This window comes from Asterias amurensis, chromosome 19 (genome assembly GCF_032118995.1).
Source record: "Asterias amurensis chromosome 19, ASM3211899v1".
Lineage (NCBI taxonomy): Eukaryota > Metazoa > Echinodermata > Asteroidea > Forcipulatida > Asteriidae > Asterias > Asterias amurensis.
In genome coordinates, this window is record NC_092666.1 from 14,512,726 (window position 1) to 14,534,486 (window position 21,761).

The following is a 21,761-nucleotide window of genomic DNA, read 5'->3' on the forward strand; positions in this document are numbered from 1 at the left end:
TGGTCTGGTTCAATAAATCATGGAGTAATGGAGTAACACAGGGGAGGTAATGTGTGTTTACGTTAGCTCAGCTGAGTCTGTTTGCCTTTCTTTTATATCCTGAAGTAAACAGACACACCCCCAAGACTTACTTTATTGCATGCTGGGGTTTATCTACAGCAAACTATGGGCACACAAACAAGGGTAAATGTTGACCCAGTCGACCCTAAAGTTGTGCTGAAGTGAGGAGTCTAGGTTCGTTGCTGTGACCCTAGCGCTAGCTCGAGTCAAGGACACACATCTGTTTTGTTCTTTTCGGTGTACAGAAAACTGTTAAGTTGCAGCACCGTTCGAGTATTATTGTAATTAAATAAGTGTTTTTACAGCCCTGAGCTTGAAAACTGTCCCAGGAATTCTGCAAGGGTCAGCGCAACTCTTCATTAACTGTGAGATTCTCTGTGGATCATCAAGAGTTCAGACATGGCGCAAAAGGAGACGGATTTCGGGCCACTTGTTGGGGCGATTGATCAAGGAACAAGCAGCACTAGATTCTTGGTAAATAGCCATTTATAATTTAGATTGTTTTCAGAACTTTTTGTGATTGAAGTTTGAGTTTATTTATGATGGACAAAGACGCCTAATGAAGTGATGATAAACCATGGAGCTATATCAAACTAACTTAAACTGACACGAAATTAAGCTAACTGCTAAGTAAGTTTTATAATATATTATTAAATATTACCACACTCAGTAAGTTTACAACCCTTACATCAGAACAGCAGTAGGGCCTACCCCATTGATTCCGAGAGAGAGAGTGGGTATATGCCAAAACCGGTTAGGTTTTAAAACTTCAGAAAAGTTTCGAATGGCTCCACCACTTTTTCATTCGATATAAAATAATATAGTATCTAATTTACCTGATTGATATATCCCTTTTTGTAAAAATGAGTGAAAAAGTGGTGGCGCCTTACGGAAAGTTGTCCAAAACTTCTTTCCTCCATGGCTTTATGCCTCCAAACCATGTCATGACTGCTGTGTGTTGTTGGTTGTTAAAATGTCTGTCCTACTTATTTCCAAGTTTCGAGCAGCATTTCTCTACACTCTTGATTTATTTGTTATCTTTTCAGGTTTTCGCCAGCAAGACCTCAGAACTTTTGAGCTACCATCAAGTGGAAGTTAAACAGTCTTTCCCAAAAGAAGGGTAAGCAATTTCAGGCAAAGTTTCCCACTGAATAGAGTAGGGGAAAGTTTCTGTGTCACGCCATCACGTTTTCATTTGATATAAAATAGTATAGTATCTAACTTCAATGAGATATCTCTTTTGTGAAAATGTGTGAAAAGGTGGTGGCGTGATACGGAAAGTTATCCATGAGTAGTTGTGATGATCGTAACCCTAGATCCTCCCGATCGGCACTCGATTTGACGGCAGAGGATCAAGGGTTTACAATCATGGCAACTACGAATAGAGCTGATTCAACACAAAAAGAAGTTAAGCTCAACAAAAGTATTCTTACTAATATAAGAATTGTTGAATTAATAGAGTTTGTTAAATTTGCATCGGGATAAAAAATACTAATTTGGGTTATAGTTGCGATAACATAACCCTCCTCCCGACAACGAGGAGGAGGGTAACACTAGTAACATTATTGCAATTAATTTGGTTTTACCATACAGCACTGTGTAGTGTACACGGTACTTTCCCGAGTTGAGTTCTGTGAAGAAAAACAAATCACAGGCATATCTAGGGAGGGATTCAAACCCAAAACCTTTGCAATTCTAGAGCATTTATTGATTTATAAATATTTGTTATTGCAGATGGGTGGAAGAAGATCCGAAGGAGATCTTAGCAACTTGCTCGGAGTGCATCGAGCGTGTCGTGGAGAACCTGCAGAAGATGAACATCGATCCCATCAACATTAAAGCGATCGGAATCACCAATCAGAGAGAGTCTACTGTAGTCTGGGATCGAATCACCGGAGAGCCGCTGTTTCCCGCAATCAGTAAGGATCATGGGAGGGCAGTGTTCCATCCTACTTTGAAAATTAAAGGTTGGGGAGGGTGAAGTGCAAAGCCTTTATGGTGTGTGGGCCACGAGAGTCACTGTTTCCCGTATTTAGTAAGGATCATGGGGAGTGTTCTCCAACTTTAAAAACTGAAAACTGCTGGGGGCCTGGGGAGCCTAGTGACGTGAGTGAGCGTGAAGCCTTTGGGAGCATGAAGCGCAAAGCCTTTACTGCCTCAAAATTAACCAAAGGTAAACATGTAGTCATTGTTGTCACAATTCATTTCTTTTTGCCCATGCTCAGTTTGGTTGGATACACGCACTGCAACGACAGTTCAGAAACTCATAGAGAAAACACCGGGACAAAACAAAGACCATTTGCAGGTAAGCCAAGTCCCCCCCCCCCCCTCCCCCCCCCCCTCCTCGACACCATCGTAATTCCTCCCCCTGAGAGACGGTCTACAGAACTAGCAATCGTATTAAAATGAAAATCTTCACAACTCGAAAACCTAGGTTTGGGGTTTTGTATTTCACTTAAATAATTCCTGTCTGATTGTCGTTTTTGTTTGTTTTACCAAAGTCGCTTTGTGGTCTTCCTCTGTCGACATACTTCAGTGCAGTGAAGCTCCGATGGATTCTAGATAACTCAGCTGATGTCAGGAAAGCTGTCGATGAAAACAGGTGCTGCTTCGGTACAATCGACTCCTGGCTCATGTGGGTAAGAAAGCCTAGCCCAATGTCAGATATGCTGGTTGGGATTTTAGTCCCTACCTGACTGTTTCCCAATAGGGAAATGGGATACAGGACAAGTGCATTGGGGAAATCAATCAAACAACCGCAGAGACAGCAAGGGTTCATCGCGCCAATCTCTTGTGTCCACGTCCTACAGCCTCACGCCACATGTGGGCAATTTTGCTAGGCCGGCCAAGTTGTTGGGCTCAGGATGATCGTGGGGAAACCTGTGGTAAAATTTTCTAGGTCCTCACCTCGGCTATATTCGCTGTGGATTACAGTGTAAAAAGGGCTCTAGGCTATTATCTGTTGAGTTGAGTTGAAGTTTTTTTCTCTAATGAGACATTTTGTTTCTTCATACCAGAATTTTACCGGGGGCAAGGATGGCGGACTTCACATTACTGATTCGACCAATGCCAGTCGTACAATGCTGATGAACATCAAGACACTACAGTGGGATGACAAACTATGCAGGTAAGAAACAAGGCCTCATCATGATCCCCATGTGAATAGATTCTCTTCTTGGAGATTGCCTGCACCCTTTTGCCTGTTAATCGCTTTGTGTGACATGACTGTAACACACCTTTCAGACAGGCGTGCCAGGGTCGCTCGGAACCAATAAGATTAGGAGCACTCGAGGCGACCCGAATAAATTTTGGTTTCAAAGACCAATCTTCTCACTTTGTGTTTCTCAACATGTGCATAAAATAACCAACCTGTGAAAATTTGAGCTCAATCGGTCGTTGAAGTTGCGAGATAATAGTGAGAGAAAAAACACCCTTGTCAGACAAAGGTGTGTGCTTTCAGATGCTTGATTTCGAGACGTCAAATTCCAACTTTGAGGTCTCGAAATCAAGTTCGTGGAAAATTGCTTGTTTCTCGAAAACTACGTTACTTCAGAGGGAGCCGTTTCTCACATTGTTTTATACCATGTAACCTCTCCCCATTACTCGTTACCAAGTGAGGTTTTATGCTAATAATTATTTTGAGTAATTACCAATAGTGTCCACTGCCTTTAACGCAACATTTACATTGGTTTGGTTCATGACAAGATCATCATGCAGCTAAAAATTAAGAAGTAGAAGAAAAAAAACTAAAGTTTTGAAGATACATGTAAGTGGGAGCTAGAACAATTCTGATTTTAAAAAAACAAAGAGCAGGCCTGGATGCTTTGTTTTTGAAAGGGTAAGAGCACCAAGGCATTTTCTCCTTGGTAAAGGGCATCCTATGAGGACATTTCAAATATTGAATGGAGCATTTCAAGGGCATCAAGGCAAGTATCGGGCCTGAAAGAGGATTTTTCTTTCTGTTTTAGAACGACAGGAACAACCATCCCCAACTTGAATTTTTATTTAGACAAATTTAAAAACATTCGTACCTTTTATAAAACATAAATTAATCTCTTTTTGCAGCTTTTTTGACATTCCTAAGAGCGTCTTACCGGAGATTCGAAGTTCAGCTGAGGTTTATGGGAACATGGTAGAGGGCGCCCTCAAGGGAGTCCCAATATCAGGGGTGAGTTTATCGTTGATTGCAATCTTTTCCTGAGGATGCCAAGTTTGAGCTCTTTGGTGACAGTGGAGGAAACGTTGGGTGGTATTGTGCTGTGGGCGTTTTAGACATGCTCCACTGCTGGGGGGTTCTCCCCAGGATTTTCGAAACTGTGAGGCGTTCTGGACCACATTGTTTTTTAAATTGGCCTAAGAAAGCTAAATCGCCTCAATGTTTTTCTGTTTAGTTTTTATCTTGATTTAAAATCTTTACTTTGCATTATCTAGATCATTTTTAATAGTGTTACATTGATGATTTTTTTTGTGAGTTAGATCTAAAGTAAAAAGCAATTTTAGCGCATATGTGCATGCAATTCTTTTGCCCGATAAGCTTACTTATCTTCAAGTACGCACTAAGTCACCAATCGGAATTGCAGAATGGAGTGGTGATAAAAACCTATATTGCACGGCTAATATCACTACCTGCGTCTTGTGTGTTTTAAGCCATGCGCCAAGTTTGCTTGAAGATAAAAACGTTATCACATGCGCACTTGTGGAAATACGGAAAATATAGCACGTCTGCGTCCAATATCCAGCTTGGCCATTAGCCTGGTTGGATATGGGTCGCAGAAACACTACATTTTCCGTATTCCACTCGCGCTTGTGTGATAACTTATAACATTCATGCAGAGAACTCTGGCTGCCCCGGGCCCCTATCGATTATTTCAACCTCTCGTGTTTGGTTTCTCCTCTTGTTTGTAGATCCTTGGTGATCAGCAAGCAGCTCTCGTTGGTCAGACGTGCCTCAAGAAAGGCATGGCCAAGAACACGTAAGTGATTTTATTGTGAGTAGGATTTCAAACTTTGCATAGTGGAAGTATAACGAAGAGAGGTTTGCGATAACACCATGTGAAAATCTCTCTCGAGTACTGTTGCTTCTGAAAAGAACCGGTGGTTAAAGGCAGTGGACACTATTGGTAATTGTCAAAGACTAGCCTTCACAGTTGGTGTATCTCAACATATGAATAAAAAATCAAACCTGTGAAAATTTGAGCTCAATCGGTCATCGAACTTCCGAGATAGTAATGAAAGAAAAAAAATCCTTGTCACACGAAGTTGTGTGCATTTAGATAGTTGATTTCGAGACCTCAAGTTCTAAATCCGAGGTCTCAAAATCAAATTTGTGGAAAATTACTTCTTTCTCGAAAACTATGGCACTTAAGAGGGAGCCGTTTCTGACAATGATTTTTACCATCAACCTCTCCCCATTTCTCGTCACCAAGAAAGATTTTATGCTAATAATTATTTTGAGTAATTACCAATAGTGTCCACTGCCTTTAAAGACTCAACGTCTCAATCAGTATGCTCTGATCGTCTTTAGGAGAATATTGTTAATGTATTGAACTGTTAACTGTTTATCAAAGTGACAGGGGGTACCATTTGTATTTCTGGCTGCAGCTATTGCAAACAGACACAAATCCACAGAATTTCATGAACGTATCGTTTCTCAGATATAAAATGTATTTTGATGAAAACAACTTTTTTTTAAAGGATTCCCTTCAAGGTAAACCATGTTTCTTTGAAAGGAATGCCTTTTTTTTACAATTTTTACTAACATCGGCTTCAGTGCTTTCACCAAGTAAGTTATAAAGGTCAAGCAATTTTGGTGTATGACCCTAAGTAAGCATAACCTCTCTGTGATTGAAGCAGCCTGGGTTCTTTTTGTTCTTTCTTACTATTATTATTGGTTTATTAAAAAAACATCCAAACATCGCAGCTACAAGCTTAAGTGAGTTTAAAATACAGAGATTCATAACAAATAGATATGTTAAAATTTACAGAAAAACCATTAAGAAATACAATTTGATTTTTATACATTCACAAAGGCAAACTGGCTAGTGCCAGTGACAAATTAGATATAACAAATAATGGACCCATCCCATGAAATATGCTAATTACATTCACGCATGCGTACAGACCCTGTTGGTTGGCAAACGCCGTAGAGTTGTGCACTAAGCAGACGCGCAGTCGCGTTTGCGTCACGCACCCATTAGCCATGTACAAAACAGCGCGATGTTCCCTCGTTTTGCCAACCAAAACGTTAGTGCGCACGCGCTACGTGCAATTTACATATTTCATGGGAAGGGTCTATTGCATGGCAAGTCACATTCAAGGAACCAGCCTTACCAGTGTTTTGCTTACCAGTGTTTTGCTTACCAGTGTTTTGCTTACCAGTGTTTTGCTTACCAGTGTTTTGCTTACCAGTGTTTTGCTTACCAGTGTTTTGCTTACCAGTGTTTTGCTTACCAGTGTTTTGCTTACCAGTGTTTTGCTTACCAGTGTTCTTGTCCTTGTAACTAGGTATGGCACTGGATGTTTCTTGCTGTACAACACAGGAGAAGAACCTGTCTTGTCTAAGAACGGTCTGCTGACGACAGTGGCCTATCAATTAGGCAAGGATGCACCTGTAACGTATGCCCTAGAGGTAAGCATTTTGAAGTGTCAATGAGACCAAATTTCACAGCGCTGCTTACATTAAGCAAATTTTCGTGCTAACTATAGTTGAACAATTTGCCACAGTGTAAGTGTATTTCACAGGTTAGCTACATCATTCATTTTTATACAGTAAGCACAAGAAGGATAGCACATATTTTGGTTTGCTTAACCGTTACCAGTGCTATGAAATGAAATTGCACAGTAGCACAAGACCAGCTGTTAAGCAGCTCTATAAAACTGGGCCCTATAGTGCGCCTGTCATATTACCTAGCACCCCCGAACCAGGTTATTGACAAAAAAAGGAGACTGCCAACATAGGGCTAGATAGCTCAGTTGGTAGAGTGCCAGTGTGACAAGAGATTCTAGCCCCCAAGTTTTGTCCCCACGGCATACTGTGTGCAGACTTCTGCTGATAGCGCCCTCTTTTGAATCATCCTGCTTCAGCCCATGTTAGCAACAGCCTGTCACATATCTCTCCGAAGGGACAGACTTCACTATGACATCGGCATGATAATCCAGATTTTGCAGATACAAGTCCCAACCCCCTGTCAATGTTTTCTTTGTTTAACCCAAAATTATTTACAAATTTACCTAGTCAGTTTCCCGTTGTTGTTCATTACTTGTTATTTATTATTTAATTGTAGGGTTCCGTGGCCATCTCAGGAGCAGCAGTCCGTTGGCTTAGAGACAATCTTGGAATCATTAAAGAGGCTAAAGACGTGGGTAAGTTGCCAAGGAACAGAAGTAAACAACAGCTTCCTACTCTCCCTGATTCTGCAGAAAGTTCCCTGAAAACAAACCAATATTTGTTGTGACACCTTGTACCAAGATTCTGCCTTCTGATTGGTTTAAGGCTCGTCATGCGATTCACCTTATTTCTTTGCTAGAAAGCCCTAGATAGCCTGCCCTGAGCAAGAGTTGCCAACTCTCCCTGACCCTGCAGAAAATAAGCCAGTCTCTGCATGCTCTCATGAGCAAATTTGAAAGTTGTCCTCGATTATGGAAACTTTGTCCGTGTTACGTTGAACATAGTTCTAAATCCCCCTGATTATTGGACAACATCTTCCTGGTGGCAATATGCAAACATTGGCAGCTCTGGTACTGTTCCAAATTGTTGGGTATTAGTTCTTCTTAGAACCACAAATTAAAAGAGAGATAACTCAAACAGTGTCACCACAAGTTTCCTTAAAGGAAAGGTTTATGTTTGGTACTCACTTTTAAAAATAATGGCAATAAGAACCTACTTGGTACTTGGTTGTAAGTATTTAATAGATGTTAAATTTGCATCGGGGATAACGAATATTAGTTTTTGGTTTTTACCCATATACACCGATGTGTGTAGCACTGTATACTCAGTACTTTCCCAAGTCCTGTGAAAAAGAATCACAGGCATTTTACTCGGGTGGGATTCGAACCCACGACCTTTGCAATTCTAGAGCAGTGTCATACCAACTAGACCACCGAGATTGCCCGGTAGCTAGAGGCAGTTCGAATCCTATGTTTTAGCAGCGGGTACTGCAAACGATTTAATAGATGTTAAATTTGCATCGGGGATAAAGAATATTAGTTTTTGGTTTTTACCCATATACACCGATGTGTGTAGCACTGTATACTCAGTACTTTCCCGAGTCCTGTTGTTGTAAGTACATGCAGCAGCTAGTGTGATCTTCGAGAAAGGTATCAAAGAAATATTTACTTGTTACTTTAGAATCACTAGCTACCTGGTAGTGAGGAGAATTCTGGGTTCTTTATTGCTGGATAATCAAGAACTTAAAGCCATTGGACACTTTCGGTAAACAGTATTGTCCAAAGGCCCACACTTTGTGTATCACAACTTATATATAACTCTAAAATAACAAACCTGTGAAAATTTAGGCTCAATCGGTCATCGGAGTCGGGAGAAAATAACGGGAAAACCCACCCATGTTTCGCCGTTTCATGAAATCTGTTTCAAATAAATCCGTTATTCTCGATATCGAGAATTTAAAATTGTGTTGGTGTTCACTCAAAAAGGTAAGCATTTCATGGACAAATATTTCAAGGGAAGCCTTTCACCATTACCTACTGTAAACCCTGTAAGTTATTTGTAAATCTGTGAGCTTTTAATTTTTGTTCTGTTCCGAAAGTGTCCGTTGGCTTTAAAGGCACTGGACACTATTGGTAATTACTCAAAATAATTGTAAGCATAAAAACTTACTTGGTAACAAGCAATGGAGAGCTGTTGATAGTATAAACCATTGTGAGAAACGGCTCCCTCTGAAGTAATATAGTTTTCGAGAAAGAAATAATTGTCCACTAGAATATTTGAATTTAATTTTGAGACCTCAGAATTAGATTTTGACGTCCCGAAATCAAGCATCTGAAAGCACGCAACTTCGTGTGACAAGGGTGTTTTTTCTTCCATTATTATCTCGCAGCTTCGTTGACTAATTGAGTTCAAATTTTCACAGGTTTGTTATTTTGTGCATTTGTTGAGATACACTAAGTGAGAAGACTGATCTTTGACAATTACCAACAAAGGTGTCCAGTGTCTTTAACAATTAAATGAGTTTATGTTTTCCTTTCCATCAGAATCGCTAGCCGCTAGTGTGGAAGATTGCGGAGGCGTTTATTTCGTTCCAGCTTTCTCTGGACTCTATGCACCGTACTGGCAGACAGACGCACGAGGGTGAGTAATAAGTTTAAAAAGCACTTCAGCATGCTTACATATGCACTATTCAAGTTAGGTTATGCAGATACAGTTGTATTAATTTGGGGGGGGGGGGGTACCCTTACACCAATATGTCTTAGCACTGTGTAGTACCTACCTTCCTTAGCTCTGTGAACAAAATTACACGCATATTACCAGGTGAGACCTTTGAAATTCTAGAGCAGTGTCTTACCAACTAGACCACCGAGATTGCCCTGTAGCTAGAGGCAGTTTGAATCCTATGTTTGCACGTACCTGCACTAGCCATCACAAAGGGCGCCATTATTGTTATTATTGTGATGTGACGACCAACGTATTTGCGTGTGCAGTATGGGTTAGAGTTCAATTCCTTAAAAACAAATACTCTGATGCACTTAAAAAAATTTACACACACAAAAGTAACTGCTGGATAAAGTTTGAGATTTTAACCTTTTTTTTTTTTTTTCAGAACAATCTGTGGTCTGACTCAGTACAGTAACAAAGGACACATTGCAAGAGCTGTGCTAGAGGCTGTCTGCTTCCAGACTAAGGAGGTATTTAACTGTTCCCTTTAATCATTCATTGGAGACAATTATTATTTTACCATGGAAAGACTTTAAGTCTTTGTCACATTTTCCAATGAGTGAAAACCTTTCAACCGCTTAATTATCGAAATTATCTACTCTAGTATTCTTGTTTAGCTTATTTCTGGTTTCAATTATCAGAGCAGTTAATAACAATAATTATTTAAAACCAAGTGGTTGCTTTTGAATGGCAGACAGTAGGAGCGTTGGCTGTGTATTGTGTAGCTTCATTCAAAACATGATATCGTATTGCTGGCTGGCATAGTTTGTCTATCATTAAAAAAATAAAGTGAATGAATGGTCATACAGTAGGAGGGTTGACTGTGTACTGTGTAGAATGCATTCACCACATGACATCATATTGCAGGCTGGCATAGTTTGTCTATCATTGAAAACCACAGTGGATGGTAATGAATGGCCAGATAGTAGGAATGTTGACTGTGTACTAAGTAAAGTAAAAAAAAAGATTTAAAAAAAGGTTAATGATATTGAATGGTCACAAAGTAGGTGGGTTTATTGTGTACATGTTCTTTTTTTTACTAGCTCCTAGATGCCATGGATCAAGATTCTGGCATCCCATTGGTCAGGCTGCAGGTGGATGGTGGAATGACAGCCAATCAGCTCCTGATGCAGCTACAGGCAGATTTACTCAATATACCCGTCGGTAAGAAACAGCAGCAAAATAATCAAACAACAAAAACAAACAGTTAACAAAACAAACAAATAGTAGCCACTAAGCACCGCCTATGACTTTTTGAGGTAGGTAGACATTATAAAGGCTGGTTTATACTTGCTGCGACTGTTTGCACACACATGACAGTTCAAGTTATGGTTACACACTTTGCTTCCGTTTACACACTGGGGGCTTTGAGAAACAGGTCCGCACAGTGCGCTTTTGCAGTTAAAACTGCAACAAGAATACACTCGTTTGGGTATATTCAGACAAAGTTTACCCAAACCAAATAGTAGGCCTGGGCGAATAATTTGAATATCCGGTTAATGGCGAACAGGTTTTCCTATTCGAAACCACGAATGCCTTTTTTTTCTTAACCGGATATCCGCAATGGTCACGAATACCTATTTATAAACGGATATTCTTGAACATCCGAATATCCGCGGACGTCGGGTGACAACTGATAGGAATGTTTTGTCTGAATCCTTAAGAAACTTCTATTAAGACAGCTTAAAACAGCATAAATTAAGTATTTAACTATGCTCACCTCCGTGAAGAGTTAAAACAATGACATTTCTGACGTAAATTGTTCAAAGGTACGAAAGTTTTCCTTCACAGAGAATCAATCACCATAAAAAAATTGCAAATCGCCATCTTTAAATTAGGTTATTTTTATGAATGAACCGAGTGACACTGTTTAATGGCGCCCTCAAACGACGAAAAAAATTATTTGAATACCCGGTTAATTTCGGATAGTTGGTCAGCAGTAACCGAATACAAAAATTTCACTATTCGCCCAGCACTACCAAAATGTGCCCTGTATGCTGTAGGCCTATAGATAGGCCCTATGTGTCCACAATACCTCAAAATGGCTTATGATGTTGTAATGATCTCTTGAAATCATTTCTTCATCTTTTAGTTCGTCCGTCTATGCCAGAGACAACGGCCCTAGGAGCTGCCATGGCGGCCGGTCACGCTGTCGGGGTATGGAGTCTAGCACCTGAAGATCTGACAACCATCACCACCGATGTATTCTCACCAACTATCACCGAAGAAAGTGAGTGCTACAGTGCTTACATACATCATTGTAGGGTGATAAAACAATTATTGTTCTTTACCCCGATGCAAATTTAACATCTATTCTATAAAAAAAACAGACAGTTTCGCTACTCTTATTGGTGGAGAGCGCATCACGTGGAGGTGTTTAAACAGTTGATAATGACCAGCTGGAGCTGTTTATAACCGGCTGGCTTCCGCGTGTCGGGCACGCAAGCTCATGTACACCAATATTATTACGCAGAACGCAATTCATAGCTGTTAGTAAACAGCGTGTAATCTATTTCTAAGCGCGCGTACACACAACCCATGCGCAGCAAACAGATTTTTCACAAAGTTTTTGAAAACATACTTCAAACCTCGAACTTGAAGGGTCGTGGCAGTGCGATAAAGGCCCTCACAGAACACATGGCCATGAACCTGCCGGTTTAAAACGGCCGTTTAAGAACTCGTCACTACCTTTTTATTCCCTCATTTAATCTTGCAGTACCCGCCGCTAAAACGTAGGACTCAAATTGCCTCTAGCCACCTGTTAATTCTGCTGCTGTGTGATTTTTTTTCCAGATCGTAGCGCTCGTTACAGTAAGTGGAAGTTGGCGGTGAAGAAATCTATGAACTGGGAGGGGGGAGAGAGCTCTGCATCTACACAAGGTGAGAATGGCTACATTAACCCTCCTACTAATGGGAAACAGTTTCAAATTAGATGATCAACAAATTGAAAGCATTGAACTATGGTAGCCGGGCAGATCTAGGGCGATGGGCTCAAATTCTGTAGTTAAGAGAATGTGGGTTCGAATCCTTGCCTGGGCAGTCGTGACTAGGCTAGTTGCGACACTTGTGTCCTTAAGCAAGGCACTTGATCATGTTCACTACTCTCCACCCTACTCTCTGACTAGTTTTCTTTGTGTATGCTTTTATTTTGAACTTTCAGCCACTTCAATTTAATTGATTTTAAATATATATGCACTGTTAACTGTCTTTGTTTTATTCTGCCATTTTGTAATTGTATTTGTGTGACTGTTATCAATTTCCCTTTAGCTTGTTGAGTTTGCTTTTCTCAGAGAGCAGGAAGGTTGACTGTGATAATTATGTGTAGGTGCATTAAGTTTTGCCAGTTTTTATTTGTACTTATTTGACTGTTGGATTTTATGAATTTTTCCTTTAGTTTGATATGTTTGCTTTTTCTCACCTGTGTTGAGCTTCAGTTTTTTTTTTCTTCTTTAGATGGTTTTTCATGTAAAATGTAAAAATGTTCTATTATCTTGCAAGAGTTTGTTTGTATTTATATGTCGCTGGAATTTAATATATATTTATTTTTCGGTAAAAAGTTGAATTTATTTTGAGAGAAACATCTTCAAGTTTTAACAGATTTTTAATCAAGTAATAAACTATTAAATTATTCAAAACCACAATGGATGAAATTGAATGGTCAGGCAGTAGGAGGGTTGACTGTGTACTTTGTAAATGCACTCCCAACATGATATCTTACTGCAGGCTGGCATAGTTTATATCGATAATTCAAAACCATAGTGGCTGATTTGGAATTGTCAAACTGTAGGAGGGTTGACTGTTGGCTGTATTTTAAAGATGCATTCATAAAATAATTTCATATTGCAGGCTGGCATAGTTTTCATAATTATACAAAAATAGGTTATTTTGACCAATGCTAAAAATAACATGAGACATTTATATATCGCATGATAAGTCTCTATGCAGAACACAAAACATAAACACTAAAATACAAAGCAATTTGCTACATCCAAAAATGTTTTATCTTAAACTATAAAAACAGATATTTATAATGATTGTTCTTTAATTATTTTTTGGTTAGGTTAGATGTGATATTGAGAAGTATTCCAGCCAGTCTATACCTCATGAGTTCCTTCAGCGTGCTCATCCTTGCCAAAATCATCTCATCAAGACCTTGAATCTCTCTCAACAAAGTCGAAGATTCTTCAACAAATCATGGAATCTGTGTGAAACTTTCCATGCAATTAGTGTACAGTTTTGTGCAATAATCTGACAACTTGCCAATAACCCATATAATATGCAAGTCCAATACGCATGCATGATCGGAGGGTTAAGGATTGTCGATGAACTCGAGTCCAAGCAACACTGGGCAACCACCATGGTGGGCTGATGATTTTGAAACTACAACTATAAAACTTGGTGGAGATTGCATAAAAACCAAAGCATGGCGTCCATATTGGCAGCATGTGTTATCATTAAGCTGTATCTTGGTATCCCAAGATTTGGCGTATACTTTCAAGATGGCCCCAATGCATATGACCTATTGACCCCATGCAATGGCGTCATATGCATCTCATTGTGTTAGTAAAAAAAAATAGTCAAGTCAGGAGCAGTGAGCATGTGAGCATGTTGATAAATGTAGCTGCTCTCAAAAGAAAAGAAAACTGCCGAAACAAATCCTTGTGAGAGTAAATCATACTTCTCCCTAAAATATATCACTCTCTTGAAAATAAAGTAGCGATGGAACTCATAAGCTTTTTTTGTTTTATTATATACACCATTAAATCAATTAATATTTTTATGAAATGTTCATTATGCTCTGCTTTTTCATTGATGAACATGTTATTAATTTCAAGTGATTTAAATTAAAACACAAATGAAATTGAGTGAAAATGGCGATTGTATTCAGAATTCAGATGGTGGCATTTGTTCTTTTTAAGAGTTTTTGTGTTGATAATTTCTTCTTCTTTGAGATGATTCAATTTCAAATAAATTTAAGTGGCTCTTTAATATGCTTGTGTTTTTTTTTCTCGTGGCCAGTTTCGACCGGCTTTCTCGGCTAAAAAAAAATAATCTGAAAAGAAACTCTAGGGGACGCACTCTATTCAAACTGTTGCAGAGTTCATACTACGATTATAAAAAGTCCGGCCTTTTGTTTGATAAACAGACGTCCCGTTTAGTTCAAATTTACAAAATAGTTCAGCAGTGGACCAACCACATACCGATCACAAATTGGTTGCCCGCTTTTGCTTAAAGACAGTGGACACTATTGGTACACGTAATTGTCAACGACCAGTCTTCTCACTTGCTGTATCTCAACATATGCATAAAATAACAAACCTGTGAAAATTTGAGCTCAATTGGTCGTCGAAGTTGCGAGATAATAATGAAAGAAAAAACACCTTTGTCACACGGAGTTGTGTGCTTTCAGATGCTTGATTTCGAGACCTCAAATTCTAAATCTGAGGTCTAGAAATCAAATTCGTGGAAAATTACTTCTTTCTCGAAAACTACGTCACTTCAGAGGGAGCTGTTTCTCACAATGATATATACTACCAACCTCTCCCCATTACTCGCTACCAAGTAAAGTTTTATGCTGATAATTATTTTGAGTAATTGTCAATAGTGTCCACTGCCTTTAATTGTCCGAGCTTAGCAAGTTAACACACAGCCGTCAAGCGAATAACTGATGAAACCGAGATTATCCCCGTACAGTCCGAAGTGTTCTGGGGAGAATCGACTCCCAGTTTGAAATTGACTTTGCGATAACTTTAATTTTTAGAAGAGAGCTCGGCAAAAGGCACCTCACCACTGTCAAAAGTCAAACGTGTGTGGGTTTTTTTTCCACTGCGTCCGAAACTGCCACTCTCGTCTTGGGCTCATCAGCCGAAGCTGCACAGTAACTATAGGGAGCAAAACCACAAATCTATTCTAGACTGAAGGAGGCCTAATTGTTAGTGTTCCTGTTTTGAAATAAGAGTCTAAATCTCAAAGTAATAGCAGTGGCGTTCATTTGAAAGTTTATAATCAGGCACATCTGCACGGCGTATTCTGTTGTTCAGCTGGCAGGTCTGATTCCTGCCCCGTCTAGTACCACGCACGTTGAAGGAGAGGCATTGAGGTTCAGCCCGGCACGCAGACCCACATGCGAGAACTCCTTTGATTGGTAACTCCTTGATGAAGGGACTATTCAAACAAGCGGATGAGAAACGGTCAGTGTTGTCAGCTGTCATGCAGTAGGGTGCGATGTGGCGTTCACAGATCACAGAGTACTGCTTGTAGCAATAGTCATTACTCCACAAACCCCCTTCTTTCATGTATGAACAGTAATCTTTATCATCAGGGGCGTCGGGCAACGTTGCTCCCCAGTTATTGTAAGTGCACCTACTACGCCCCCCTGTACACAACTGCAACCATTCACCGTTCTGGTGAGACTTCTTACAGCCGATCCAAATATTGGAATCTGCTGTATCTTTAAATGTATCAAATATAAACTGGTTCTCCTCCCGAGTGTCGGGTATTGCTAAACCGCCACCCTTTTCACGAAAGCACGTACTTTGACCTTCCAACCATTTCATCTTATCCAACAGTAACTCATAACATGATCTCCCGTAGTTCACTTCACCAGGCTTGCACATCTCACCGCAGACAAACCCAATAGTGAGGATGAAGTTAAACCACACAAGCTTCATAGTCAGTTGGTTTCGAATGGCTTTAATTGGTGTACAAGAAAGGATACCAAATAAATCTCAACCTTTTTAGAGATACCAAGCCAAATTTAGTTTCTAATTTCACCGTCTGGCAAGGGGTTGGTACTGGAGTAGTTAATATGAGATTCATTTCGGCTCAACTTACACAAAGACGTTCTGCTGGAATAGACTGTGCAAGTCTCGCGCAGATTTGAACTTCCGGGACCATTGTGGTCCCAACCTTATGGAGTTTTACGTTGGGGAGATTTTGTTTCGTCCATTACTTTAGTTTAATATAGTTTATGACCATAAAAATGACATATGTTGTTAAAAATGTAATACTAATTAACAACATATATAAAGTAAAAATAAAGTCAACATAATAACGAAGAAAAACCGATATTTAAACTTGACCTCAGGTCAGGTTACTTGTAAAAAATTAAGAATTTGTGCCCATCTCCGATCACGAAACTTACGCAGACGCTTGTTTTGGCCGCGCCGGGTGGAAAGCCTTTTCATTGGTCGCTTAGGCGTCGGCTTCCTCTTTAAAGTGCGTCACGCGTTTATCTAACGCCATTGCGACCATCGTGCGTCCGCGTATAAACCAGCTTTCAGTAGTTTCACATTCGGGCGTAGATTTACAAAAGGGGTTTTAAAACATTTCAGATCAAACAAACATCCTTGTCCCAGAGTTTCACTTTTGTCTATACATAGACTTTAACCGATAATTGTGTATTTGGTTAAAAAGCTAAACTAGTTTAAACAAGCTCTTATGGGTATTTTTGTTGTTCAGATTCGGCATTAAGAAAAAATTAAAGCAAAGATTTGATTCATAAACAAATTAAGTTCTTCAGTTGTCGTGTTTTCTCGCTCCGGTGCGCGCGAGACTTGCACAGTCTATAGACTGGTTGCACATGACGTCACAGACCATGCCTTTTAAGAAAAGCATTGGGAAATTCCTCACGTGACGCGCTGCGCATGACTCTCGGCCAATGAGAGCCTTTCACGTGTACATGTTGCATCATCAATTGCGGCCAATGCAAGTATACCAGGAAACTTTTTTGTTATTTCCACAGCGAAGTTATGCACCAATGAACTCGGGCAATTGACGATGCTTGCTAACTGTACGGTCTAACTGAGCGTGTATTTTTGTTTTTACTTGTACCCCCCAAAAAATTTTTTTTTTTCCTGTACCTTCTCTCAAAAAGTCGATCACCATTTTACATTTGGTACTTGATTTCCTATCGAATTTTATCAGGGTAGCCACGTGTTGTTGACGCGTCTGCTTTCGATGCATCGATCTACGTGTATTCTTAGGTTGGTGGTTTTGTTCATATCGAATTTTTACGCGGTGTCCACGCCAGTGCGCACACGACTGGAATACACTCGAGTAAGTACTCAGCCAAGCAAAACATTGAATGATTTTTTTTTTAAATTTGAACAATTTTTTCAAAGTTATTGTCCAGGCTCCATGGTCATTGTTATTACACTCAAATAGTTCTAGTAAATATTACTTTAAAAAAAAATAAAAATGGGACACGGATTGAGCGCCCTAAAGGATTTGAATATCTTTTCAAAATGTCCATAGATTTACATTAAACTTACAGGGTTTGAAGATAATGATAGTAGAAAGCTTCCCTGAAAATATTACGTGCCGAGGTGCTGTAGTTTTCGGGAAATGAGTAAAACAATGTCATGAAAATACGTTTGTAAATGCTTAATTAAAAATTATTTTCATGACATTGTTTTACTCGTTTCCCAAAAACTACAGCACCTCATCGGCACGTAATATTTTCAGGGAAGCTATCTATTATCATTATCTTCAAACTGTATAAGTTTAGTGTAAATCTATGGACATTGTGTTTTTTTTCCTACAAAAGTTACATAGACCCTTTAAGCTAGAAAAGCGGTCGTTTCAATATATATATGGTTGGAAAGATATTTTCAAAGTAGAATCATATTGAGTTTCATAAAGATCCATTGAAATTGTGTGGTTTTCTTTAGTTTTATCCCAGAGCACCGTCTGCTATGTTGAAGGAAAAAAACGAATTGTTTCTCGCAATTTACCCTCAACACTCAGCTCCGAGTTAGACATGTCAAAAGATCAAAGAAGAATGGCAGGGAACCAGGGGCCAAATGCATGGCTTTGCTTACCGTAAGCAAAAAAATCGGCGCCTACGGAAGCAGAGAATTATGTGCTCATTGTCAAGCACATTTCATGGGTTTGCGGGGAATTTTAGCTTGTGCGCGTGCGTACTCCACTTTACTAATTTCTACAGAAATTCGGCGCTTCACGTATTAAGCGAATGGTGATCGTATAAGCGCAGAACTCGGCGGTAAGCAGAGCTATGAAATTGGGCCCGGTTGCTCTTTGACTCGACATAATATTCCATTTTTATAGCACACAGTGCTAAGCACCCGGGGCCTAATTTCATAGAGCTGCTTAAGCACAAAAAGAATCTAAGCACAAACAAATCTGGTTATCAAAAATAGGTTACCAGCCAATACCTTTTCCCATGTTCAATGTGTGCCTGGTATCCTGCTAAATTGCGCTAAGCAGAAATTTGTCGAGCCATATTCCCAGTGCTTTATCAGCAGCTCTTTGGTGCCAGCAGAAAAAGGTTTCCATGAAAGGTTACCAGCTAGCCACGTTGTATAATGTGTGACTGGTATTCTGCTTGATTCTGATAAGCAGAGAATCGTTGAAAATATTTTCTGCACAGCTCTGTGAAATTGGGCCAAGTTTGTAGAATATGCATAATCGGATTGGCAAACGGCCTATTGTGTGTGCCATATTTCTGGCACAGTTAATCTGCAAACTAATTAGGGGGTAACGAGCAAACCGCGCGTGGTGTGAGGCAAAGGTGGTGCGAGATCGATCGCCCCTGGGACCGAGGTTGCTGTGACGCGTCTTGCTAAGAAAAGTCAATTTAGACAAGGTGACTTCTCGACCTCAGTAAGTCCCCTGTTGAGAAAATTGATGCGTTTGACTTTAATTCAGTTTATTTCAAAATGTGTATGACTTCATTTCGATATGGTTTATTTTATTTGGTTTTTGGTTTTGGTTTTCAATGCGTATTTCAAAAATGGTTTGTTGAAACAACATCTTTGCAGATAGATAAAGGCACCTAAATACGGAACATAAATTAGTCACTAAATATTTTAACACTTCAGTCTAAAACCCTAGCTGAACTTAAAGGAACATTGTAGATTTTGTTTTGCTTACAAAACAGTTGATGACAGAAGCACTTTATATAATCCACCATTTATACATAAACTGACAAGCATGTAGACGTTTGAGGTCGATTGTCCATCTGAGTCGCGAGAAAATAGTCAATTAAAAAAAATGAATAAAGCTTTCACTGAGCAATAAACTCCAAACGGGAAATTAGTTTTATTTATTTGTCATCAAAAATGACATTTTAGACACAAATATTTAAATGGATACGTTTTCTACTATCACAATCATTAGACCGTTTAGGTTTTATGTAAATCTGTGATCTTAGACGATTTTTTTTTTCTTACAAATTCTGTAATGTTCCTTTAACATAAGATTCGAACTGAGGTTCACGATGCCGCAACAAAGCTAGACCAACATTTATTTTTAGTTGGGTCTTAGAAATTTAGTCGAATATTAAAATTATTATGAAACATTGAAGATGAAATTTTGCAACTGTGTTCTAAATTAAAGGCAGTGGATATGTTGTTAATTACTCAAAATAATTGTTAGCATAAAACCATACTTGGTAACAAGCAATGGAGAGCTGTAGATATCATAACACATTGTGAGAAACGGCTCCCTCTGAAGTAACGTAGTTTTCGAGAATGAAGTAGTTTTCCACGAATTTGATTTCGAGACACAAGAATTAGATTTTGAGGTCTCGAAATTAAGCATCTCACACAACTTCATGTGACAAGGGTGTTTTTTCGTCTCGCAACTTGAGTTCAAATTTTCACAGGTTCGTTATTTTGTGCAAATGTTTAGATACACCAAGTGAGAAGACTGGTCTTTGACAATATTACTAAAGGTGTCCAGTATCTTTAAATTGCTGCTTGGCGATCACATTGTCAAAACTAATCAGACAGAATGTGTGGCGGCAGATAAGGCGTTTCCATCGTAACGGTAAACTCAATTTTATTAAATCTATCTTGCCTTGTAAAACTAGACAAGAGACCCAACAGTTCAGGTTATTGGGGAGGCAATACACTAAAGTATATCCTTGCATACGTATGAATATAATTTACATGGCAGTGGAACAGTGAATAGTGCCACGTGTACGCGCTGCGCGTGACTCTCGTGCATGCACTTTTCAAAGATGGCGGTCAGTTACGCGTATTGCATGCAACCCATCTATTGTGATGAAATCTTACTGGGTATTATTCTATAAATACATTCATTTTTAACACCAAAGCCGAAGGCTGACTTTCAGATTCAAAATTCTAGATTGAAATCTTATTTGATCATACGAAACATGTGAACTTTCATTGATTCTGGTTGTTGAGCTAAGGACTCTAAGAAAAGCAAACTTAATGGGCCAGATAAATAAAAACTAGCATTTGCTTTTACTAGTCTTTTACGTAAATCCTTATAAATAAAAGAAAGCCTTAATATTGCTAGTAATTGGTCGAACTAGTAGGTAAAATCAATGCTTGAGGGACTCTTCTTATTGAGATGTAAATAAAACCTACATTTTACTATTACCTGATAGTTACACAAGATACTGGGCCGTATAAAGGCCAGCATTAACAAAATGTCGATAAGTTTAAGATCAGGCATGAGAATTTGCTCAAATCTCTATAAATAACCTTTTACTGGAAAAAAACACCATTTACTTGAACGGATTAGTAAGTGGTCGGAGAAAAGCACAATATAGCGGGGTATTCAAGAGTATAACAATAGAGGCATGGACTCGCAGATCAATAGCGATTAACTGAAATGCAGGCAGGGCAGTTTCCACTTAGTCAGGTTTTTGATGGCGGCAGTGGCTATGATGAGGAACAGCCAGCCTCTCCACGCCACAGCTCCAGAGATTGGTTCTTTTAGAGCAATTAAAGTACACAACAAATTTATAAGTAACATTTACAGTTGGATCATTAGGCCAAGGCAAAAATACCCCTTTAACCCTGTTGTCCCTGCACCGCCCGAGTTTGCTGAAAACTAATATATCAAGATTCTTGCAGTTAATTTCTGGAATCGTAGTCCAAATTTTAAAAGATAGCCACAGCTTAACTTTATGCACAATTTGAACCTTGATATTTGTATAAAAGTACAAGTTCGCATGAGAACAATGAATGTCTCTCGTTAAACGGCTACGGTAATTTTTATGGCGAATAATATTTGTTTGTAAGGATAAAATGGACACAATAGCTTTTCAAGGCTTTTATCTGGCTCAAGTATTATACTGATTAAATGCGAAGGCGTGAGTTTTCGCCAATATTATCATAAATGATGAATAAATACAGTTTCCTTTGTGTTTACTAATGAGCGTTTTGTTGGGGTAATAGCTAAATTATTTTATCATCATTAGCTTCTTTAGCTTAATAATGACTATCGAGGATTCTTTTGACGTTCCTTTTTTTCTACAAACACAAGCTAGCAAGGTTTCATCCTACCACATACAGTATATCGATAGGCGGCTGGG

At 39.1% G+C, this 21,761-nt stretch overlaps 1 protein-coding gene and 1 non-coding gene across 3 annotated transcripts; one reads left to right on the top strand and one right to left on the bottom strand.

The window, feature by feature from the left end:
* The first annotated feature begins 31 nt into the window (after nt 1–31).
* LOC139951554 (glycerol kinase-like) lies at nt 32–14,334 on the top strand. 2 transcript variants are annotated; one of them, XM_071950496.1, is made up of 16 exons: nt 32–534; nt 1,107–1,180; nt 1,795–1,979; nt 2,286–2,365; nt 2,562–2,699; nt 3,078–3,187; nt 4,126–4,228; nt 4,966–5,033; nt 6,565–6,688; nt 7,344–7,422; nt 9,271–9,367; nt 9,837–9,921; nt 10,495–10,615; nt 11,544–11,681; nt 12,245–12,331; nt 13,512–14,334. In XM_071950496.1, exons 1-16 carry the CDS (start codon nt 460–462, stop codon nt 13,514–13,516), a joined length of 1,569 nt encoding a protein of 522 aa, XP_071806597.1. In that variant the 5' UTR covers nt 32–459; the 3' UTR covers nt 13,517–14,334. The 2 variants fall into 2 exon arrangements, with proteins under 2 accessions (XP_071806597.1, XP_071806596.1); XM_071950495.1 differs by having other exon boundaries at nt 13,517–14,334.
* Nucleotides 8,092–8,165, bottom strand: Trnas-aga (transfer RNA serine (anticodon AGA)). The gene has a single exon. It is a non-coding gene; the product is annotated as a tRNA-Ser (tRNA).
* Nucleotides 14,335–21,761: the final 7,427 nt, after the last annotated feature.